At 42.9% G+C, this 18,281-nt stretch overlaps 1 protein-coding gene across 1 annotated transcript in view; it reads left to right on the top strand.

The window, feature by feature from the left end:
- The window catches only part of LOC137331757 (multiple epidermal growth factor-like domains protein 6), a 273,387-nt gene that overhangs the window by 184,270 nt on the left and 70,836 nt on the right, over positions 1–18,281 (top strand). The window contains exons 6-13 of the mRNA XM_067995739.1: positions 3,531–3,653; positions 7,652–7,777; positions 9,297–9,419; positions 11,769–11,891; positions 13,708–13,845; positions 15,164–15,286; positions 16,750–16,872; positions 17,858–18,031. Coding sequence (XP_067851840.1) covers positions 3,531–3,653; positions 7,652–7,777; positions 9,297–9,419; positions 11,769–11,891; positions 13,708–13,845; positions 15,164–15,286; positions 16,750–16,872; positions 17,858–18,031 — 1,053 coding nt within the window. The remainder of the gene's footprint in view (positions 1–3,530; positions 3,654–7,651; positions 7,778–9,296; positions 9,420–11,768; positions 11,892–13,707; positions 13,846–15,163; positions 15,287–16,749; positions 16,873–17,857; positions 18,032–18,281) is intronic.

Here is an 18,281-nt window from a genome sequence, read left to right as displayed (position 1 = left end):
CACAGAAGGAGACCATCCGGCCCTTCGTGCCTGTGCCTGCTCTTTGAGAGAGCTTTCCAATTAGTCCCACTCCCCCGCTCTTTCCCCAGAGCCCTGCAATTTTTTCCTCTTCAAGTATTTATCCAATTCCTTTTTGAAAGTTATTATTGAATCTGCTTCCACCATCCTTTCAGACAGTGTATTCCAGATCATAACAACTCGCTGCATAAACAAATGTTTCCTCATCTCCCCTCTGGTTGCTTTGCCAATTATCTTAAATCCTCTGGTTACTGACCCTCCTGCCAGTGGAAACAATCTCTCACTATTTACTCTATCAAAACCCCTCATTCTGTAGATTGTCTCTTGTAGTAGGCTCTGGTAAACAGCTAACATCTGAGGTTCAGGATGTATTTCACTGGTCCTGTGAGTATGGTGAGAACACTTGTGTTCGTTTTATTTTTTGGCTCATTCAGATGTACTGGGTGAAATAAACTATGAAACAATCATTGAGTACTCTGGTTTAGCTGTTACATACAGATTATTCAGCAGCATCTTCCCAAGGGAACCAACTTATTTACAACTAGCCTGCATTTCAAACTGATTTTCCAAACATTTAGTGCCAGGTATTTTGATCCACAAAGATTACAACCGGCAGGAGTATGAGCTTGACTGAGCCTGGATATGCAATTAATTATCCGGGATAGAGCCTGTACTTACCATTGCCAACAAGCTACGGAAGTTTCAAGTGGCAGGTTCAGCAAGGGAGAGCACAGAAAACTGAATTGCCATATCATTTGCACAATCCTCTGTCACTTACCTATGTCACACTGGAAGGTGTGTAACAATAGCAAATCACTATCACATTTGTTGCAATTCTATCTATAAATCAAATAAACTGTGTCACCAAATTTGGAGGTGGATTGCACACCACTGACAAATGGGCATACACTGTGTGCCACCTTTCTGGGGGAGAAAGCCTCCGAAAGCTTGTGATTTTCAAATAAAACTGTTGGACTATAACCTGGTGTTGTAAGATTCCTTACATTTGTCAACCCCAGTCCATCACCGGCATCTCCACATCAGGCTTTTTTAAAGCTGCGTTCCTACCCTTGACTTAAAATCAACCCCTTTGTCTCCATTGATGAAAACATTTAAATGCATGCAATTTTAGCCATAAATGGCCTAACTTACATCCATACAATGGAGAATGAATATTGAGTTTCCAATGATGAGATGAGAGTATGCTAATGCCACCTCTGGTGCCATCTTGTTTATTAGTTAAAGAGAAATGAACAAATGGTGGCTTGGCATACTCCTTAGATAACCCTTTATTATTATTTTTATAAATCTCCCTTAACAGGAACAGGATTTTTACTGCTGTAACATAATCCATTTGGGATACTGCTGCATTATTTACCTAGGCACGGCTTTCCCATTTACTTGGGGCTGCGATCCACTCATTTGTCTTGATTTCCACTGCACCTACTCACAAAACTTCTGCTCTGAGGTGCAGGGGAAGTGAGTTCTGATCTTGGCACAGCGGAAGCTCTGTTTCTGCACAGTAAATGAAAAAGAGAAAAAATGATTATCTTCTGTAGAAAGCTGGAAGTGCTGCCCAATCGCTTGACTGTTTTGTCACCTCATCCAGTGGTAGCAACCTGAGATCCCTTGATGGCACTGTTGGGAAAGGTGCTACACAATACTTGATTGTCTGAGTGGCCTTTTTCTGTGCTGTAACATTTTATGAAGCTAGGAGCCGTACAGAATTAGTGAATTATTGCTGAGCTGATGGTAGGAATGCTGCAGACTAGCCTCAGTGCCCTGAGTGAATGAGGGGATAAATCACTCAGGTCCCTGCTTCACATCTCTGTCTAATGGCTCCAGTAGAAACTGAGCACAGGATCAGACTAGTGCTCTGCTTTGACCAATATCTATATTTGCACATGAAGAATGACCGCTTGGGTGAAGTACATGAGGGGGGACAGTACCCATGACACCTTGTCCTAACGTGAGTCGGTGCTTTGGATGGAGGATGGGAGAATATGGTTGGAGGAAGCTGCATTGTAGCAACAACAGACGTGCACAGCGGCAAATGCAGAAACGCACTCACATTTCGGAGAATTTGGAAAAGTAAAGACACAACTGACAGCAGTTCAACATTTGCGTTGGACTGTAAAAGTAATGGGCAGATGGAGGGTGGGCATCACCGAGTGCTCCACCATTCGAGAAGATGAAGTGCCTCATCTTATTTGCTTTACTAAGTACAGAAGGTACCAAATATTTTTCTGACCCTCCAGGCTTTGTTTTCATAAAGATAGTTTCCTTTTCCCTTCTGTTTGCATAAGCTAAGTAGAAAGCTCCTTGGGGCTTTTCCTTCGTGGCTTCTGTCAGTGGGCTCCCAATCAAAATAAAGACTGGAGTTAGCAGCTTCCAGGGTTTGGTGCTCTCAGCTCCCTGCCATTGCTCGCTGGAAATATTTTTCCTTCATGTTTTGTCTTTGACCCTTTCTGCAGCTGTCAAGTTGGTTTAGTTGTTGCCGACTTGAGTCATTACTGAATTTGCTATTTTCCCACTCGAGTGAGTCACAATGTAAAAGGTGCACTGATGTGATATTTCAGTTACCCATGAGCGTGTTCTTGTCCTTTTGATTCAGTTTTGCTCTCTCTGTTTTGGAGCAATGCCAGCAGGAAGTAGCCAGTACTCTTTTTGAGATTCTTATTGAGGGGTTGGAGAATTTTGTACCCGTGACCCCAATGGCATCTGTCACTTATAAAATATGCTCTCTTACAACATCTCCCATGATGTAAACTGCTTTCACGTGCCCCAAATTGTAATAATCTGTATGGTATCCTGACCTTAGATATAATGCACCTTATTTACAGCTCCTACATTAAGGAGAGGCCATATCAGATGTAATGTGCTCCTCACTGTAACACATGCAGTTTAGGGTTCACTCTTTTGTGGAGAAGCCATATAATGCACCTAGTTTGGTCCAGTTTTCTAAAATGCCCACGTTTCTCTATATAATGCACACAGCACACCTTATATGATATGATGTCTTCAGTCCTTTATATGGCCTCTATAACATACAATACTTGCCCCTGTCTTTACATTATGCTTTTTGTATGGCTGGTGAGGACACCTTAAATAGGGACTACTGCTCTTCTGAATTACAAAGATTCAAATGGTGCCCAGAATAGCTTGAAAGGATGTTTTACTTTTGATCCTCCTGTGCAATACATCATCCCCTGACCGTAGGGATGGCTGCTGAATTATTCCTGGGCCTCTGGGTAGCTAATTGGAGATGCCAAGAACAACGTGAATACAGCTACCATCTGATTTTTCTCTCCTTGAGTCAGCCAGACTGGCTCAATTTAGCAGGAACATTTTATTGGTTCTTGGTGCAGCGTGCTGGTTTATCACCATGAAAGGTTACCAATTATTTATTTTACAGTTTGTTTACATTTATTACACCAGTTACTTTGTCCTCAAAAGATTATCATGCTCTGTTATGCCTGTGCCTGAACTTTTTTTTTTCTTTTTCCATGCAGATGTTGATGAATGCAATGTAGTCAACGGAGGCTGCCAGCAAAGTTGTGTCAATACCCAAGGGTCCTTTTACTGCGAATGCGAACCTGGGTATAAGATTCATGCAGATGGTCGCACATGCATCAGTAAGTGGGCACATAGCTGTCTGGTATCATGTATAAGGGGACCTGCTGATCCCACTGTACAAAACTGAACAATTACTTTGAAAACCTTACCCTCTATTCATGCAGTCCCAGAGCCCAGTGAATACGCTGACCTTTTGGTTGTAAATCAACATCTTGAGAAAGTTAAAACACAGTTTTAAAAAATGTTTTCCTCTTTGCTTTCTCTCTGACCGGTTGGCCTGTTTAGGAAACAAGTAAGAAGTTAATATTTGCAACTTTGTTAGCTGAGGTTTATTGACAGGGTTACAATTTTATACTAAAAAACAGTATTTAATATTCAAATTGCTTTGCTCCACGCTAATGAGGTAAAATGTGGAGAACTGGGTTATATAAAGGGAGCTTCACTCACATCTGTCTAAGCAGTGCGATATTTGACCAGAGAATGCTTGATGGAAGGGTGAAGAGGAATCTTTACTCTGTATTTAGCCTTTGTTTGATCCAGTTTGAGAGCACTTGATGAGATAGTGTATAGGAAGCTTTGCCTGATGTCTAACCCATGCTGTATGTGGCGCTGCTTATGATGTAATGAAGGAAAAATACACGTGTGCACCCATGAATATTTAAACCAATTTGGGTTTAAGTCATCTTAAGTTTAAGTTCTCTGAAGTCTTAGTTCACCTGTAGGAGGTGAAATGGTGACAGTTCTTACCCGTGCGTGTATTTAACCACTGCAGAGTATGGGGAAGAACTACCATTATTTTGCATTGCAGGACCATCACATTCAGTGACCTAAACAGAACTCACCTAATTCAGTTGACTTAGGGTTTCTGATTTAGATTGGTTGTCGATACTAAAAAGAGCATATTATCAAGTGATGAAATAATACCATTGGGATGATACATAATGGACTAGGAAAATGGGCTACACTGTACATGTTATCTAATCTTGAGGCGCTGCATATATGTAAAAGCAGCTTTCAGTGCTGATTTCAGCCCCAAACCAGAACTGGATTTAAATACAAGAATGAGAATTTTAAATTAAAATTTTAAATTTAATTTCTGGGAGGAGCTGTGAAGGGTGCTCTAGGCTGATTTGCCCTTTGTTTTTTTTTGTTGTTCTTTTTGTTCCTTCTCCCTGGGAGTTCTCAAATATTAAAAGTACACAACATGGTGAACCGTGAGGCCTAGACCGTGCATCCTACAGCTGCCTGGTGCATTGTGCCGCTGGACTAATATGCAGCAACACCGAGCTGCTTTGTCAGCTACGTGCAATTTTAATATAGTATCTGAATTTGAGTGGCACCCTGGCCCAACATGTTAAAGCGCCAGTGCATTGCACCATGGAGCAGTGTGACCAGGTTGTTCTGCCCCCACTGGCTCCGAACTACATTGGCTGCACATTGTGCTTGATGTTGGGAGAGGAGAGGAACCAGGGAGAAAATGGAGAGATTTTATTCCCTCACAAAAAAAAAGATTAAAGCAAACAGACAACTGTTTTACTTGTTCTGCACTGCCGATACATGGGGCATTTGAAGAAGAGCAAAAGAATTCCCTTTGTAAGAGATCATGGGTGACATGGTCGAATATTTTCATGATTAAACCACTGGTGCAGGCAAGACATACAAAATGGGACAGGGAAGGAAAGTATGGAACTAGGCTAAAGTGGTGATCCCTCATTACATGCCATTAGGGACAGTAATCACTACCACTACCAGGGACAGCAATTTCTTATTACACATTGCCAATTGAGAGATCTCTTGTTACTGCCAAAATTCAACAGTATCATTTGCTATGTGCTACCAGGTACAATGGTTCCTTATCATATACTCTTAGGAACACAATTCTTCTTTGTTTCTTTAACCCTTATATACAAGTAGTAAAGTCTCTTCATCCATTAGGTAAATTCACTCTGGGGGACACTGTTCCTTTAAATTTTGAAACTTTGTCGATAATTTCTCCCTCCTCCACACCCAACTACACTAATCTCCCACTGCATATCATCAGCTACAGTGATTCTGTGCGACAGAACATTTGCCAAGTGAACCGTTATTGCCTGCCATCAGGAACTGCAATTACTTTCTACATGTATCTAGGTGTGGTAGTCCCTCTTTATGCACCAACAGTGATTTGGGTACGTGCTGCCAGTGTAATAAGATGGCGATATAATAACGTTTTCTGTCTCATATGCCAGCTCAGACATTTGTCTCATCCTTGATGGTAGCAATTCCATTCAGCAAAATTCCTGTGTGCACATTTAACATACTTGCACAACATTCCTGTGTTTGCTACTTTTGTACCTTTTGATTGGTTTTTGCATGGCCACATCTAACCGACCAAATACCCTCTGCAAAACCTTAAGTTGAGAGTGGCGTCTGCGACAGAAATTAAACACAGGAGGCTTAGGTTTTCCGATCGTAACATCAACAGTAACCCATTCATTTTAATGGGTTAACATCAGCATGACGATCGGAAAAGCTAAACCACATTGTGTGTCATGTTCTAGCCCATTCACCACTGTCTTACTGTATTTAATAATCCACACTGAGCCTGTACAGGAGTTGAGGTTAGGCCTCTAAGCCTCAAGCTGAAAGCCATAACTGAATAGTCCTGGTTGGTTTTACATGCCTTTCATACCCTTTGTGTTTTTCTTGCTAAGTCCCTAATGCTTTGATCCCTATCTCAGATCTTGATGGATAGGTGTTAATTTGAGTGGCAGGTGCAAAATGCAGTGATGGCATCCCATTCTTTTACACAGTAGGCTGGAGATGTGTTTGCCGCAAAACAGACACCAAAGCCTTTCTTTTGAAGAGAACTGGGGAGTGGGGCAAATAAGAAACTTTACCTCGGGGGAAAAACAATCCTGGATTTTTCCACGTCATTAAACAAGCATCACTTTGAAGCCAAAAGGTCATAGACTTATTAAAGGAAAGACTGTCATTAAAGTTAAACTGTTGTTATTTGATGCTGTTTCTGCTTAATCGCATCTTAGCGTGACCACTTTGAGTGGATGTTCAAGTCTTTGGGAAGATGAGTAACTTTCAGATAAACCTAGAGGTTAAGAGATGCTGTGATTAGTGGGATCTCTGTTGTCTGTAATGAAACGGGAACATTAATTACACAGACTGTTACAGTCACTGTTCATCTGCTGATCATCTATGCGGTGCTATTTATATTGGTATTTTGACCTCTTTAAATCTTGATTCAAGGTGTTGTCCTGGATCTTGACCCAACAACTTTAATTGCTTTTTAAATTGTTGCTCATTCTACACACACACACACACACACACACACACACACACACACCTCTGAGAGTGGAGTCAGCAGAACTGATTTTCATAACCCTTGCACCCCCAAGAGTACCTATTTGAGGAATGCATGCACAGGAGAAAAGGGTGGTGATCTGTAATGCTGGCTCTCTGCCCCATTTATGTTGCTGAGCAGGGAAAGGGGCAGGGAGTCTGCCTACAATAGGTGTAGGCCGTGGGCAGTCACTTAAATAAGGTGGGAAGGGCACTTTTGACCCGCTCACTTCATTTTCCTGTTTGTTCATTGGCACAGCGCACATTTAGATGGGTCAGAAATGTGGCTTTAGGTCCTTCCGCTGAGCCCCTCTCTAATTGGAGGATCAGAGAGGAGGAGGCAGCAAACACAGAAGTATCCAGAGGTGTCTCTTTTTTTTAACAGGGACCTTGGGCCAGAGATTGGCACTGAAAGCCTTCTGATTGCAGATTTTGGACAGCAGCCAGTAAGCCCCAATCACTGCAGCCTGACAGACCCACAGCAGTGGCTGATTTTCCTCTCCCCACGTTGAGGCTCTAGTGGGTAGGCCTGTGGCTGGAGAATGTCTGGGCCGCTTAAATGACCTGAACGTGGATATACAGACAGGTTTAGGTCATTGCAGATGGAGCGCACTTCGGTTACTCGCCGCCAGCCTAGTGCCTAGATGCAGGGGCCACAGGACAGTCGGCTCCAGTGTGATTTTAAAGTTTAATTTCTATTTTCTATTTTGAAACCTGTTAGCTGTCAACTCCTGTTCCATGAACAATGGCGGCTGTGAGCATGAGTGTGTGCAGATCAGTGTAGACCACTACCAATGCAAGTGTCGACCGAACTACCAGCTGAAGCGAGATGGGAAACACTGTGAATGTAAGTTATGAGATTTACAGTCTTAAGCATGGAGGGTCACAGTACGTAAAAGTGGTGGGGGGAGGAGGGAGGGAATTCTAGCAGTCCATCAAATCACGGGGGTTTGGGAGGTGAGAGAAAGGCAGCTTTTGTCCTGTTCTAAACCTTTGAAAAATTAAAAATAATGTTTTCAAGAGCCTTCCTCAATAACATGCTTACCAAATGATCATATGATACTCCTGGTATCTAACGCACTAGCTAACCCTAATCCTTTTCAGTAATCAAAGTGAGTGTTTCAAAAAAAGCAGTTTTTTTCCAACGATGAACATAGGAACAGGAGTAGGCTATCGAGCCCCTTGAGCCTGTTCCGCCATTCAAATTAGATCATGGCTGATCTGTATCTTAACTTCATCTACTCGCCTTGGTTCCGTAACCCTTAATACCCTTGCCTAACAAAAATCTATCAATGTCAATTTTGAAATCTAGCTTAGACTAAAGGGAAGAATGGCTCCTCTCTCTGCTGGATCCTAAGTTAAATGAGTTTGAGCATTGACACCTCCAATTCCCATTGTGCGTTCATCATTGTACAAAGCCACTAAAATTGAGCACTACAATAAGTCTTACACAGATGGCTGGGTAGTGTAAGAAATGGAAATGTTACACTCAGTACAGTAGCCTTAGTGGACCAGTAACCCAGAGGTCATTAGTTCAAACCACACCAAATTAATAAACCTGGTAATTGTGGGCTAGCACTGTAAAAAAAAAACCATGAAAACTTCCAGATTGTTGTAAAAAGTGAACTGGTTCAGTAATATACTTCAGGGAAGGGAGCCTGTCCCCCAACCCAGTCTGGCCTACATGTGGCTCCAGTACCACGCTACGTGGTTGACTCAATACCCTCAGAAGTGGCCTAGCAAGCCACCTGATTGTAAAGTATGGCCCGGAAATTCCAGGAAAGCTTTGGCGTAACTATGGTGTGAGAGTGGATTTGCGCCTTATTAATATAGCTCCGCTTCCCCTAAGTTCCCCTCCAAGGCGTACACCATCCTGACTTGGATATATATTGTCATTCCTTCATTGTCGCCGATATTGGGTCAATATCCTTGCACTCCCCACCTGATACCATTGCAGGAGCACCATCACCACAAGGACTGCAGCAGTCAAAAAGAAGGCCCAACAGCATCTTCTCAGGATAACTATTCATGGGCAATAAATTTTTAAAAAACTAGAAAACAAATTTTTAAAAAACTAGGCGGCCAACATGGGAAAGTCTGCAGGACTGTGAACACAAATGAAAAAAAAAGCCATTAACTTGACTCAACATGCACAATTGTTTCCCCAAACGAGACAAACTTAACTCCACTGTATGGTGGACCTGCAGCCTTATGGTAAAATTCATGACGATGTTCTGGTAAGTGCAGATGTAGCCCCTTCTGTGCACTGGCTGTCTGATATCGAAGAATGTTCCAGTAAGCTGCCACTGCAATACACCAAGTCAAGTGCTCAGAGTTTATTTATTTGTTTGTTTTTTGATCACCAGTGAAAGATCCGTGCAATGAGAGGAATGGTGGGTGTGGCCACATATGCCACAACGAAGGTGGAATTGCACAATGTGGATGTAATCCTGGATATCAGCTAACGGCGAATGGGAAAAGTTGTGATGGTAAGGAAACCGTGAGATATCGCTGGGTGATTATCCAGGGTGGGAAATATCCTGGGTGTGAAATATCGTTAAGATCACAGTAGTCTGCAGGGACCACTAGCTCAATCTCACTTTACACGAGAACCATATTTAACCCAGTCATAGGGCATGATTTTCACCCCGAGCCGGGAAGGGGACGGGGTGGGGTGGGGGGGAGGATGACAAATTGCGGATGGAAAACTGGGAAGTATGGGTTTCCCGGATGTTCTTATGATTTTGACATAAGGACGTCTTTTATTTTTTTTGTGGGTTTGTCGTCAGACTGGCTGGCCTGATTGACAGGCTGGCCTCAGTAGTAAGGGAGAGCAACCAGGGAGAGGATGTGTTCAGGTAAATCTTTGATTGTATGGGGGGGGCACGGGTGGGCACAGGGGCAAGGGTGGGCATGGGGCATGGGTGGACACGAGGTCATGGGTGAGCATGGGAGTCATGGGGGAGGAGTCAATCATGGGGGTGGGTGTTGGGGTCGGAGGTCATCACGGGGTCCCGCGATCATTGGTTGTTGGGATCGGGGGTCATCGTGGGGTCCGCAATGGTTGGGGGGGGTGGGATTAGGCATCATCGCAGGGATTGGTGATTATTGTGGGGGGTGGGGGGGTGGAGATTGGGGTGTGGGGGGCCCCGCGATCATTGGGGGGTCACTGCAGGTCGGCTTGTTGGGCCTTGGGGAAGCACTCCTGCTTCTCCGGGCCCGCAAGCTGTGCCAGAAAGGCTGTTAGTTCCGGGCCTTCTCGCCTTCTTTCACATGGTGTGAAAGAGAAGGCCCGGGAATCCCGGCCCCAGGGGTTGAAATCAGAAACTCTGCTAAAATTTGGGTGGGCCCCAACTTATAGTGGACGGCCAATGACCTAAATTGGTTCTTGGGTTTAAACTGCTGCTACGACACTTTGCTTTTCAGAGTGGCAGAAAACAGTACTGTACGTAGCTAACTCCACAAACCAATAATAGCAATATTGTCTTTTCTCATGGTACACTTTTATTTGGAAAGCGTATCCCACAGAATTCTGTTCACAGCTTATTTATTTATCACTTCAGTTACTGATCAGGACCCTAAACTTTGCTTCCTGTTAAATAAATGAATTTGTTTAGTTTACATTACTGATTTTCTTGAAAGCTGGATCCTCCAAAGTGGGTTTACATCATCTCAAGCGTCCTGGTTTAGGGAAGTGCTGTTGATATTTTTGGATCTTCCGATGCCTTCTTTGGAAAATCTTTGGGTGAGATCTCGGCTGAATACTTCCGTGTAGTAATGGGCTGTACTATAGTGTTGTGGAGTATAGACCGATAGTAATGGAACTCTCCAAGGTGTCAGACATTTCCATTTCATATTGAGCACATGCATAGATACCCAGCTCCCAACCAGACCCACCTGTGGCTATGCACCTAGTGCTAGGGTTGCCAGCAACAAACGTATGGGTCTCGTGCTACTGGCGAGAACGCCAGAGTAAATTTTCCAGAGTCATTAAAATTGGCTTCTTTTAATAGGTCTTCCCAGCCTTAGAAAATCCTGCAAGTTCCAATTTGGGGTTGGTGCTAACAGTGCATAATCCAAGCATCAGGAGCCATTGGGCCTCGCACCCCATTAAACCCGATATAAAAGCAGCAGGAGTTAGAATTTACTGCAACAGTATGGCTGGTCTCCCTCTCACACCCCTCAAGTACAAAGTTAGAATTTACTGCCTCACTAACAGCTGCTATCTCTTTGTAAACTCTTCAGGACGAGTGGGGTCCCAGTAAATAATGATGGTACTCTAAATCTGAGAGGAACTCCTCCATTAATGTCTTAAATTGCTTTCTGTCACAATTTTTTAATGACCTATTTGATCGCCACTGGTGTAGTCCAGCGGGAGGTCAAGCTCCATTCTGTTACACATCACTGCATCATTATTTCATCCTTTCCTGGGAACGTGACCATATCGAATTTCAAGTGTATTTAGTGCCCTTAACCCTTACCTCACTGAGTAAACATGGCTTATACAAGGCGGCGTCTCCTGTGCAATGGACAATGCTTGGAAGTCACTGCGCGTGAAGCTCCATGATTTGGGGTCATTGGAAAGTTGTGAGGATCATCCACCATTTTTGTAAATATTTTTGAATTGATAAAAAAGAACAATTATTTCGTATACTAACGCAGCATGTGGGATGGGAGTAATAGGATATGCAATGACTTGAAGGGCTACTTAGCGTCAGCTGGTGTATTATCTTCCTGTTGATCTCTTTCTCCCTGTGGCCAGCAGTGAAGGACCCTGTTGTTCTTCGTGATGAGTGCTTTACTGTTTTCTCTGTTAATGCCTGACCTTTTCTTTTCAGACATTAATGAGTGTACCACGGGAATTGCAATGTGTGCTCATCGCTGCGTCAATATCCTGGGATCATTTACCTGTGTCTGTAACCCTGGATTTGAGCTGGGTGCTGATGGGAAGCAGTGTTACCGTAAGTACTGTCATCAAGCATGGCATGTGTAATCAACCAGGTGTGCACAAGGAGAACATCTCATTATCGTCACTTCTGTGCCATCAACAAAGTGATGGTAATTGAGACACATCCATGGTGAAGCTCTGCACCACTGCCAAGTCACAGCATGATTCACAGTTTTGATGTTTTCCCCTCCCAAAGATATTCAAAATTAACCTTATAGGTCAGGCGGCACAACAGACAGATAAAGAAAGAACTTGCATTTATATAGCACCTTTCACGACCTCAGGACATCCCGAAGCGCTTTACAGCCAATGAAGTACTTTTAAAGTGTAGTCACTATTGTAATGTAGGAAATGCATCATCTAATTTGCGCACAACAAGGTCCCACAAACAGCAATGAGATAATACTCAGATAACCTGTTTTAATGATGTTGGTTGAGGGATAAATATTGGTCAGGACAGGTGGGAAAGCTCCCCTGCTCTTCGTTGAATAGCGCCATGGGATTTTTTACATGCACTTGAGAGGGCAGGCGTGGCCTTGGTTTAACGTCTTATCTGAAGGACGGCACCTTCGACAGTGTAGCACTCCCTCAGTACGACACTAGAGTGTTAGCCTAGATTATGTGCTCAAGTCTCTGGAGTAGGACTTGAACGCACAAACTCCTGACTCAGAGGCGAGAGTGGCTGATGAATTATCATGCTATGCTGACAAGTGGTAGGCGTAGATTTGAACTCACAATTCTGCTACATGGTTGAATTCTATTCTCGGCCAATCCCAGAGTTACTTCACGGAGGATGGGCATTACCCATGACGAGTAGAGCGGTGATACATTCTGAGCGACCGGTTAAAGAGTGTTCTCTCACACTGTAAATGATACATGGTACAGGTATGCCAAAACAAGGGCAATGAGGTCCCCAATGCCCCTTGTAAACAGACGATTACTACAATACTGTTCAGAAGCAGTTGTTGCTATAAAAGTCTTGAAGTTTAAATGGTCTAAACTTTTCACATCATGATTTTTCTTTTATTTAACTTCAAAGGAAATTCATGGTAATCGAGTTTGTGCAGCGACAACTGTCAATCTGCTTGAGTTCTCTGTCGATGTAACTGTCATAGAATGGTGCATCATAGTGATACATCCCAATATAAATACTACTGTGGATGGAATTCTCTTTTTACATCTCAGCAATTGGGAAATGCGTTTACGTTGAGGGGACTTCCTCCACCTGTGTACAAAAACTGAAATCTTTTGTCGGCCAGTCCTCATACAATGACCAGAGCACCAAATTGAATGGGACGCAATCCCAACTGTTAAGCCAGGACTGTGTCTGATGGTACCTTCTAGCACTGACCCTACCCAAATTTACAGTACTGGTCGGATCAGCTCCTGAACCAAGGGGTTGATTTGGTTGCATTTCCAAACTTTTTTTTTCACTTCTTTGGATGTCCAGGTTACTTTCCTGGTCTGGACTTCACTGGTGGGACCCACATGCTCCCTTGTGGAGGCCTCACCTCACTAGGCATACTGGTAGCTACATAAATGCCAGGTCCTGACTGATGTAATGGAGTGGGAAATCCCAGCTTAGGGAATCCCCACCTCTGACCCTGGACCCAGCCCGTCATTGGCCTTTTAAGGGCAGACACAAGTTCAGCCTCTTGCAAGTCAAATCAGAAACTCCTGGAAATGGTGTGACCAGGTCTCATTTCTGTCTGAATTACAGCGGGAGACCAGCAGAATCAGCATTGAATTTCCGCTTCATCGTATTGAGTGGTTGATGTATTGTTGGCAGAGAGCTTGCCCGCAATGTATCTTTGTCTTTTTCCCGACAGGTATTGAAATGGAGATTGTGAACAGCTGTGAGAGGGACAATGGTGGCTGTACTCACCACTGCGAACACACAACTAATGGGCCCTACTGCTCTTGTAATCAGGGATACCTCCTCGACTCCGATGGACGCACATGTCTTGGTACTGCAACATCTAAGCATCTCCAGTCAAACCCATGTGGCATTTGTTATCATAATCAGTAACTATATTTTCATCTGCTAGGCTTTAAGATTAAGGGGTGATTAGAAAATTATGGGGTGATCTAATTGAGGTGTTTAAGATGATTAAAGGAGTTGATAGGGTAACTAGACAGAAACTATTTCCTCTGGTGGGGGATAACCTTATAATTAGAGCTAGGTTGTTCAGGGATGATGTCAGGAAGCACTTCTTCATAAGAAGGGTAGTGAAAATCTGGAACTCTCTCTCTCTCTCTCTCTCCCCCCCCCCCCCCCCCCCCCCCAAAAAAGCTGTTGAGGCTAGGTCAATTGAAAATTTTAAAACTGAGATTGACAGATTTTTGTTAGGTAAGGGTATCAAAAGATATGAAGTTATAGCGAGTAAATGGAGTTGAGATATAGACCAGCCATGATCTAATTGAATGCAGAACCTGGTTGAGAGGCTGAATGGCCTACTTCTGTTCCTATGTTTAACACGACTAAAGCGCAATTGGAGAGAAACACAGTAACCTGGATCTTTACATCTCAAGGCTGTATCTGACATGCATAAAAAGTAAATGTAATATTCTATTGAGTCTGAATATCACCAGTCACCCATTTTACTGAAGTTTCCTTTTCCTATAATAATGCAGAACCATTGCAGTCTGATTATTGTAGCTGTACAATGCTCTGGTCAGGCTGCAGTTTGAGTATTACGTTCAGTTCTGGCTCCGAGGCACAATGGAGGCAACCAAGCCCTGGAAGTAGTGCAGGGAAGGGTCAAGAGATTGATACCTCGTTCAGAGGACTGAGTTATCCTTCTAGGATATTCCACCTATTAATCTCTATTTGAGTGAAGGCGTGCATCCTTATTAGTTCTGAACTTGCTTTTTACTAGTTTGTACCTACATCCCTTGTCCTGCAGTCGTGCTTTATTTTGAAATAGTGCTCAAAACTAACATTTTTTATGGAAGGGTCATTTAGATGAGCCACATGGCCTTCTTATTTGTACTTACTTTTTTGATCTTAGTGCAACTACTACTGTGAGTAAATGATGTCATGATAGTGAGTCCTGTTTTTGTATGAACAGGAAACTTCATGATGGTACAGCCCTCTGGTTATGTAACCAACTGTCACCCTGATGGTGTTGCCTAACACTATCTGACTAACAGGTCTCATGATAAAGTAGACCTATATGAAACTTGCTGTCTAAGGTTCTGGTGATTGAGTCAATGTTTCTCTGCTATAAACTGAGTTCAAGTCACTATAAAGTTGACTGTTTCTAATTTTCCTATCCCTTATAGATTCCAATGAGTGTGAGACTGACACGGCATGCTGTGCACAGGACTGTAATAACAATCCTGGAGGCTACGAATGCAGCTGTCGAGCAGGATACAGGCTGAACATGGATGGATGCAGCTGTGATGGTATAGTGAGGGTGAAAGGCAAACTCCAGGGAGCTTTACTCTGCATCTAGCTTGTGTTTTGTACAGCTTTGAATTGATCTTTACAGAGCAGCAATGCAGACATTTGGGAACAGGCTGCCTGCTTTTCTATCCTCCCAGGCAGAGATGTTGCATTGTGCAAGGACCTGCATAAAGTGAGCAGAGAGACCTTAAGAGGGGGGGAGGGTAGCCCTGAAAAAAACACAATTTATTAGGTCCTTGCAGCACTTAATTAGGGTTGTGCATTTTTTCACTGAGTGAATTTTTCTGTGGAGACCTCAAAGCTCTGCCAAGACAGGGAAGCTGATGATTTGTGTAGAAATCTCCAAGCATCTATGTAAAATAGTTTTATGCAAATCACTGCCCCAACTGTCTAATTTTGTAGAGCTTCAGGGACTTTGCTGAAAAATGCAGTCTGTGAAAACACACGGTTCTATTCAAGGTCAATCCCAGACTGGGTTTATGTGGTAATAGAACTGAAATTAAATCTGGCTAATATGAAAATGACGGAAACAAGGGGAATGTCTCAGTTACCTCCTGGGACATTCTTACATTCCCTGTTATCTGCCACCTTCTGTTTATCCATTTGGTGGTAATTTTCTGTGCGTATCCTGTGGAATAATGCATTCAGTATGTGGTGCTAGAAATCTAGTTAGACAGTTCCCTGTGTAAACTTGTAGCACCATTAAGAATTTGGCTAATTTATACCTTGCTGCTCATATCGCAGCAGTTTAAGTTATGCAATTTTCAAACAGTTTTTTTGTTCATTGAATCTTTCAATCAATCTCCATTTAAAAATAAATGGATGTGAGGCAGGCGGGTGGCCTCAACCTCGACCATGGTGGGAGGGAGAAAACGTTGAAGGAGAAGAGACACTCTGGGGTTGTTGCCATGCTATGTTAGTAGTTACAGCATTGGCAGTTACAGAGACCAAGGCCTGGAAGCAGTTGGATGCTTGACCTTTCAGCTGAGGATGGATTGAGGCATGGTCAGACTGAGAGGGGGTCATAATACTTTCAAAAGCTCTGCGTTTAACAGAATCAATACAGACCCCTTTTCTAAAAAAAATATTGTTCAGAAAACAGGGCACTTCACGAAGCATTTAAAGGATCTGTCTCCTATCTGGTTGGGAATGAGATTGGTGGTTGTAGGAACCAAGCTTCTGGCTGAATTAATCAAGTACACCCTGGAACCCAATGATTCCTGTGCTGCTGATATAGGGAACATGCTGTTTGGTGGGCAGCAGACTAGGGTTGAATAGTGGAATTGTTATTATAGATGAACTTTCTCAGTTTTCCTGATAGCCTTTGGGAATTTCTATAAAAGTTTCCCTCAGGGCATTAAATGGATTGCATATGACCTGTAGAAGGAGCTGGCTTCATGGGTCAAATGACATTGTCTCATTCCATGCTTACTTATGTTTATGTTCCTATTTCTGTTTATAGATGTGGATGAGTGCTCAGCAGACAATGCTGGCTGTGACCATCTGTGTATAAACACCCTTGGATCCTATCAGTGTACGTGTCAGGGAGGATACAGACTGGACACAGACAGACAAAGCTGTACTCGTGAGTAAAGATGACTAAAACACGTGAAATATACAAACCATTGAGCCGTGATTTCTGAGAATAAACTGCCGAGTGTTTCAAGCCGTGCAATTTAGGAGTGTTACATTGTGGATTTACTTTTAAACCACCAGCTTTTGATATGTGTTCTGTTTGTATAATTTTTTTCTGTTGAGAGTTCAAATTGATTTTACTATTCAAGTAAACTTATGATGGCTATGTCATGAGAAGCTCTGAAGTGTTCATTCTCATGGCCAATTTCGGAGTAAACTTTACTTGCTATTGAGTGGATTCAAGGGGAATGTCAATGGAGGTATTTTAAATGATCATTCTATGCTGAATTATTTATTTTCTTCAATCTTTTGGATTATTCTGTTGTTGGTTAAATGGATGTGTGTCTGACCAGTCAAATGGATATGAGCGTTCCTACAATCTGTATTAGGAAAGTCAAAGAAGCTTCCAACATGGAGGTTGGTCAGTATGATATTTTGTTTAGTTTTTATCATCCCTCAGATTTAGCATTTATTTTCTCTTTATTTAGGCTCCTCTCCACCCACCCCACTCCCCCACACACATGAAATGCACCCTTCTTCAGCCAATAGGGTATGAAAGTATTCTGCTCTCAAGGCTCTGTCTTTGCCACTCGAGGTCCAAATTTTGAAGTGCACAAGAGAGGATCAGGGAGATTCAGCTGTTGAATGTTCCTTCCTATTGGGAAGCAGCTGATCTCTGCCAGATCACACAACTCCGATTGAAGGCTCACTATGCAGGGAATTGTAATCTCAAACCCACATCCTGCCACTAAATGATTGACAAGCTGCATTGGTACAATATATTGCTTCATTACTGACTCGTCTGAGGGGATCCAGAATAGCGTTCAATCGGATTTAATCAGTGGGACTGTTTGGTGTCAACCTTATTTATTTTCATTCTTTGGATTTTTTTTCTAACCTGCCATTCAGTCGACACGATGCTTTTATGTCCTCAGCGCTTGATGATGAATTTGAAGGGGAGTTCGACGAAGAAGAGGAAGAAATAGAACTCACCAGATTCCGAGATATTCTATTAAGAACTCCTCCACAGCTTCTTCACTACAAGTCCTCCTTGACACCCTTCTATCAGGAGGATCTGAGGAGTGAACTCAGACTTGTGCATAAAATCAGTATGTGCTGTTTATTAATTTATTAAACAATTGCATGTTACTTATTGATAGCTTGAAATAATGATTCTGTGGTTTTATCTCTCTCACTCTCTCTTTCTGTGTTTCTTTCTCTCTCATATTTTACTCCCCCCTTCCCCACTCCATCGCCCATATGAGATAAATGCTGAGAATTACTGTCAGTCCCATGAGTTTGCATTGTTGGTGCTGTGCGAATGTCTCTCTCTAACCAGCTGTTTGGGTGGGGGTGGAG

Source organism: Heptranchias perlo, chromosome 13 (assembly GCF_035084215.1).
Source record: "Heptranchias perlo isolate sHepPer1 chromosome 13, sHepPer1.hap1, whole genome shotgun sequence".
Classification (NCBI taxonomy): Eukaryota; Metazoa; Chordata; class Chondrichthyes; order Hexanchiformes; family Hexanchidae; genus Heptranchias; species Heptranchias perlo.
The sequence above is the reverse complement of the archived record's forward strand: the minus strand, read 5'-3'. Positions and strand labels throughout refer to the sequence as shown.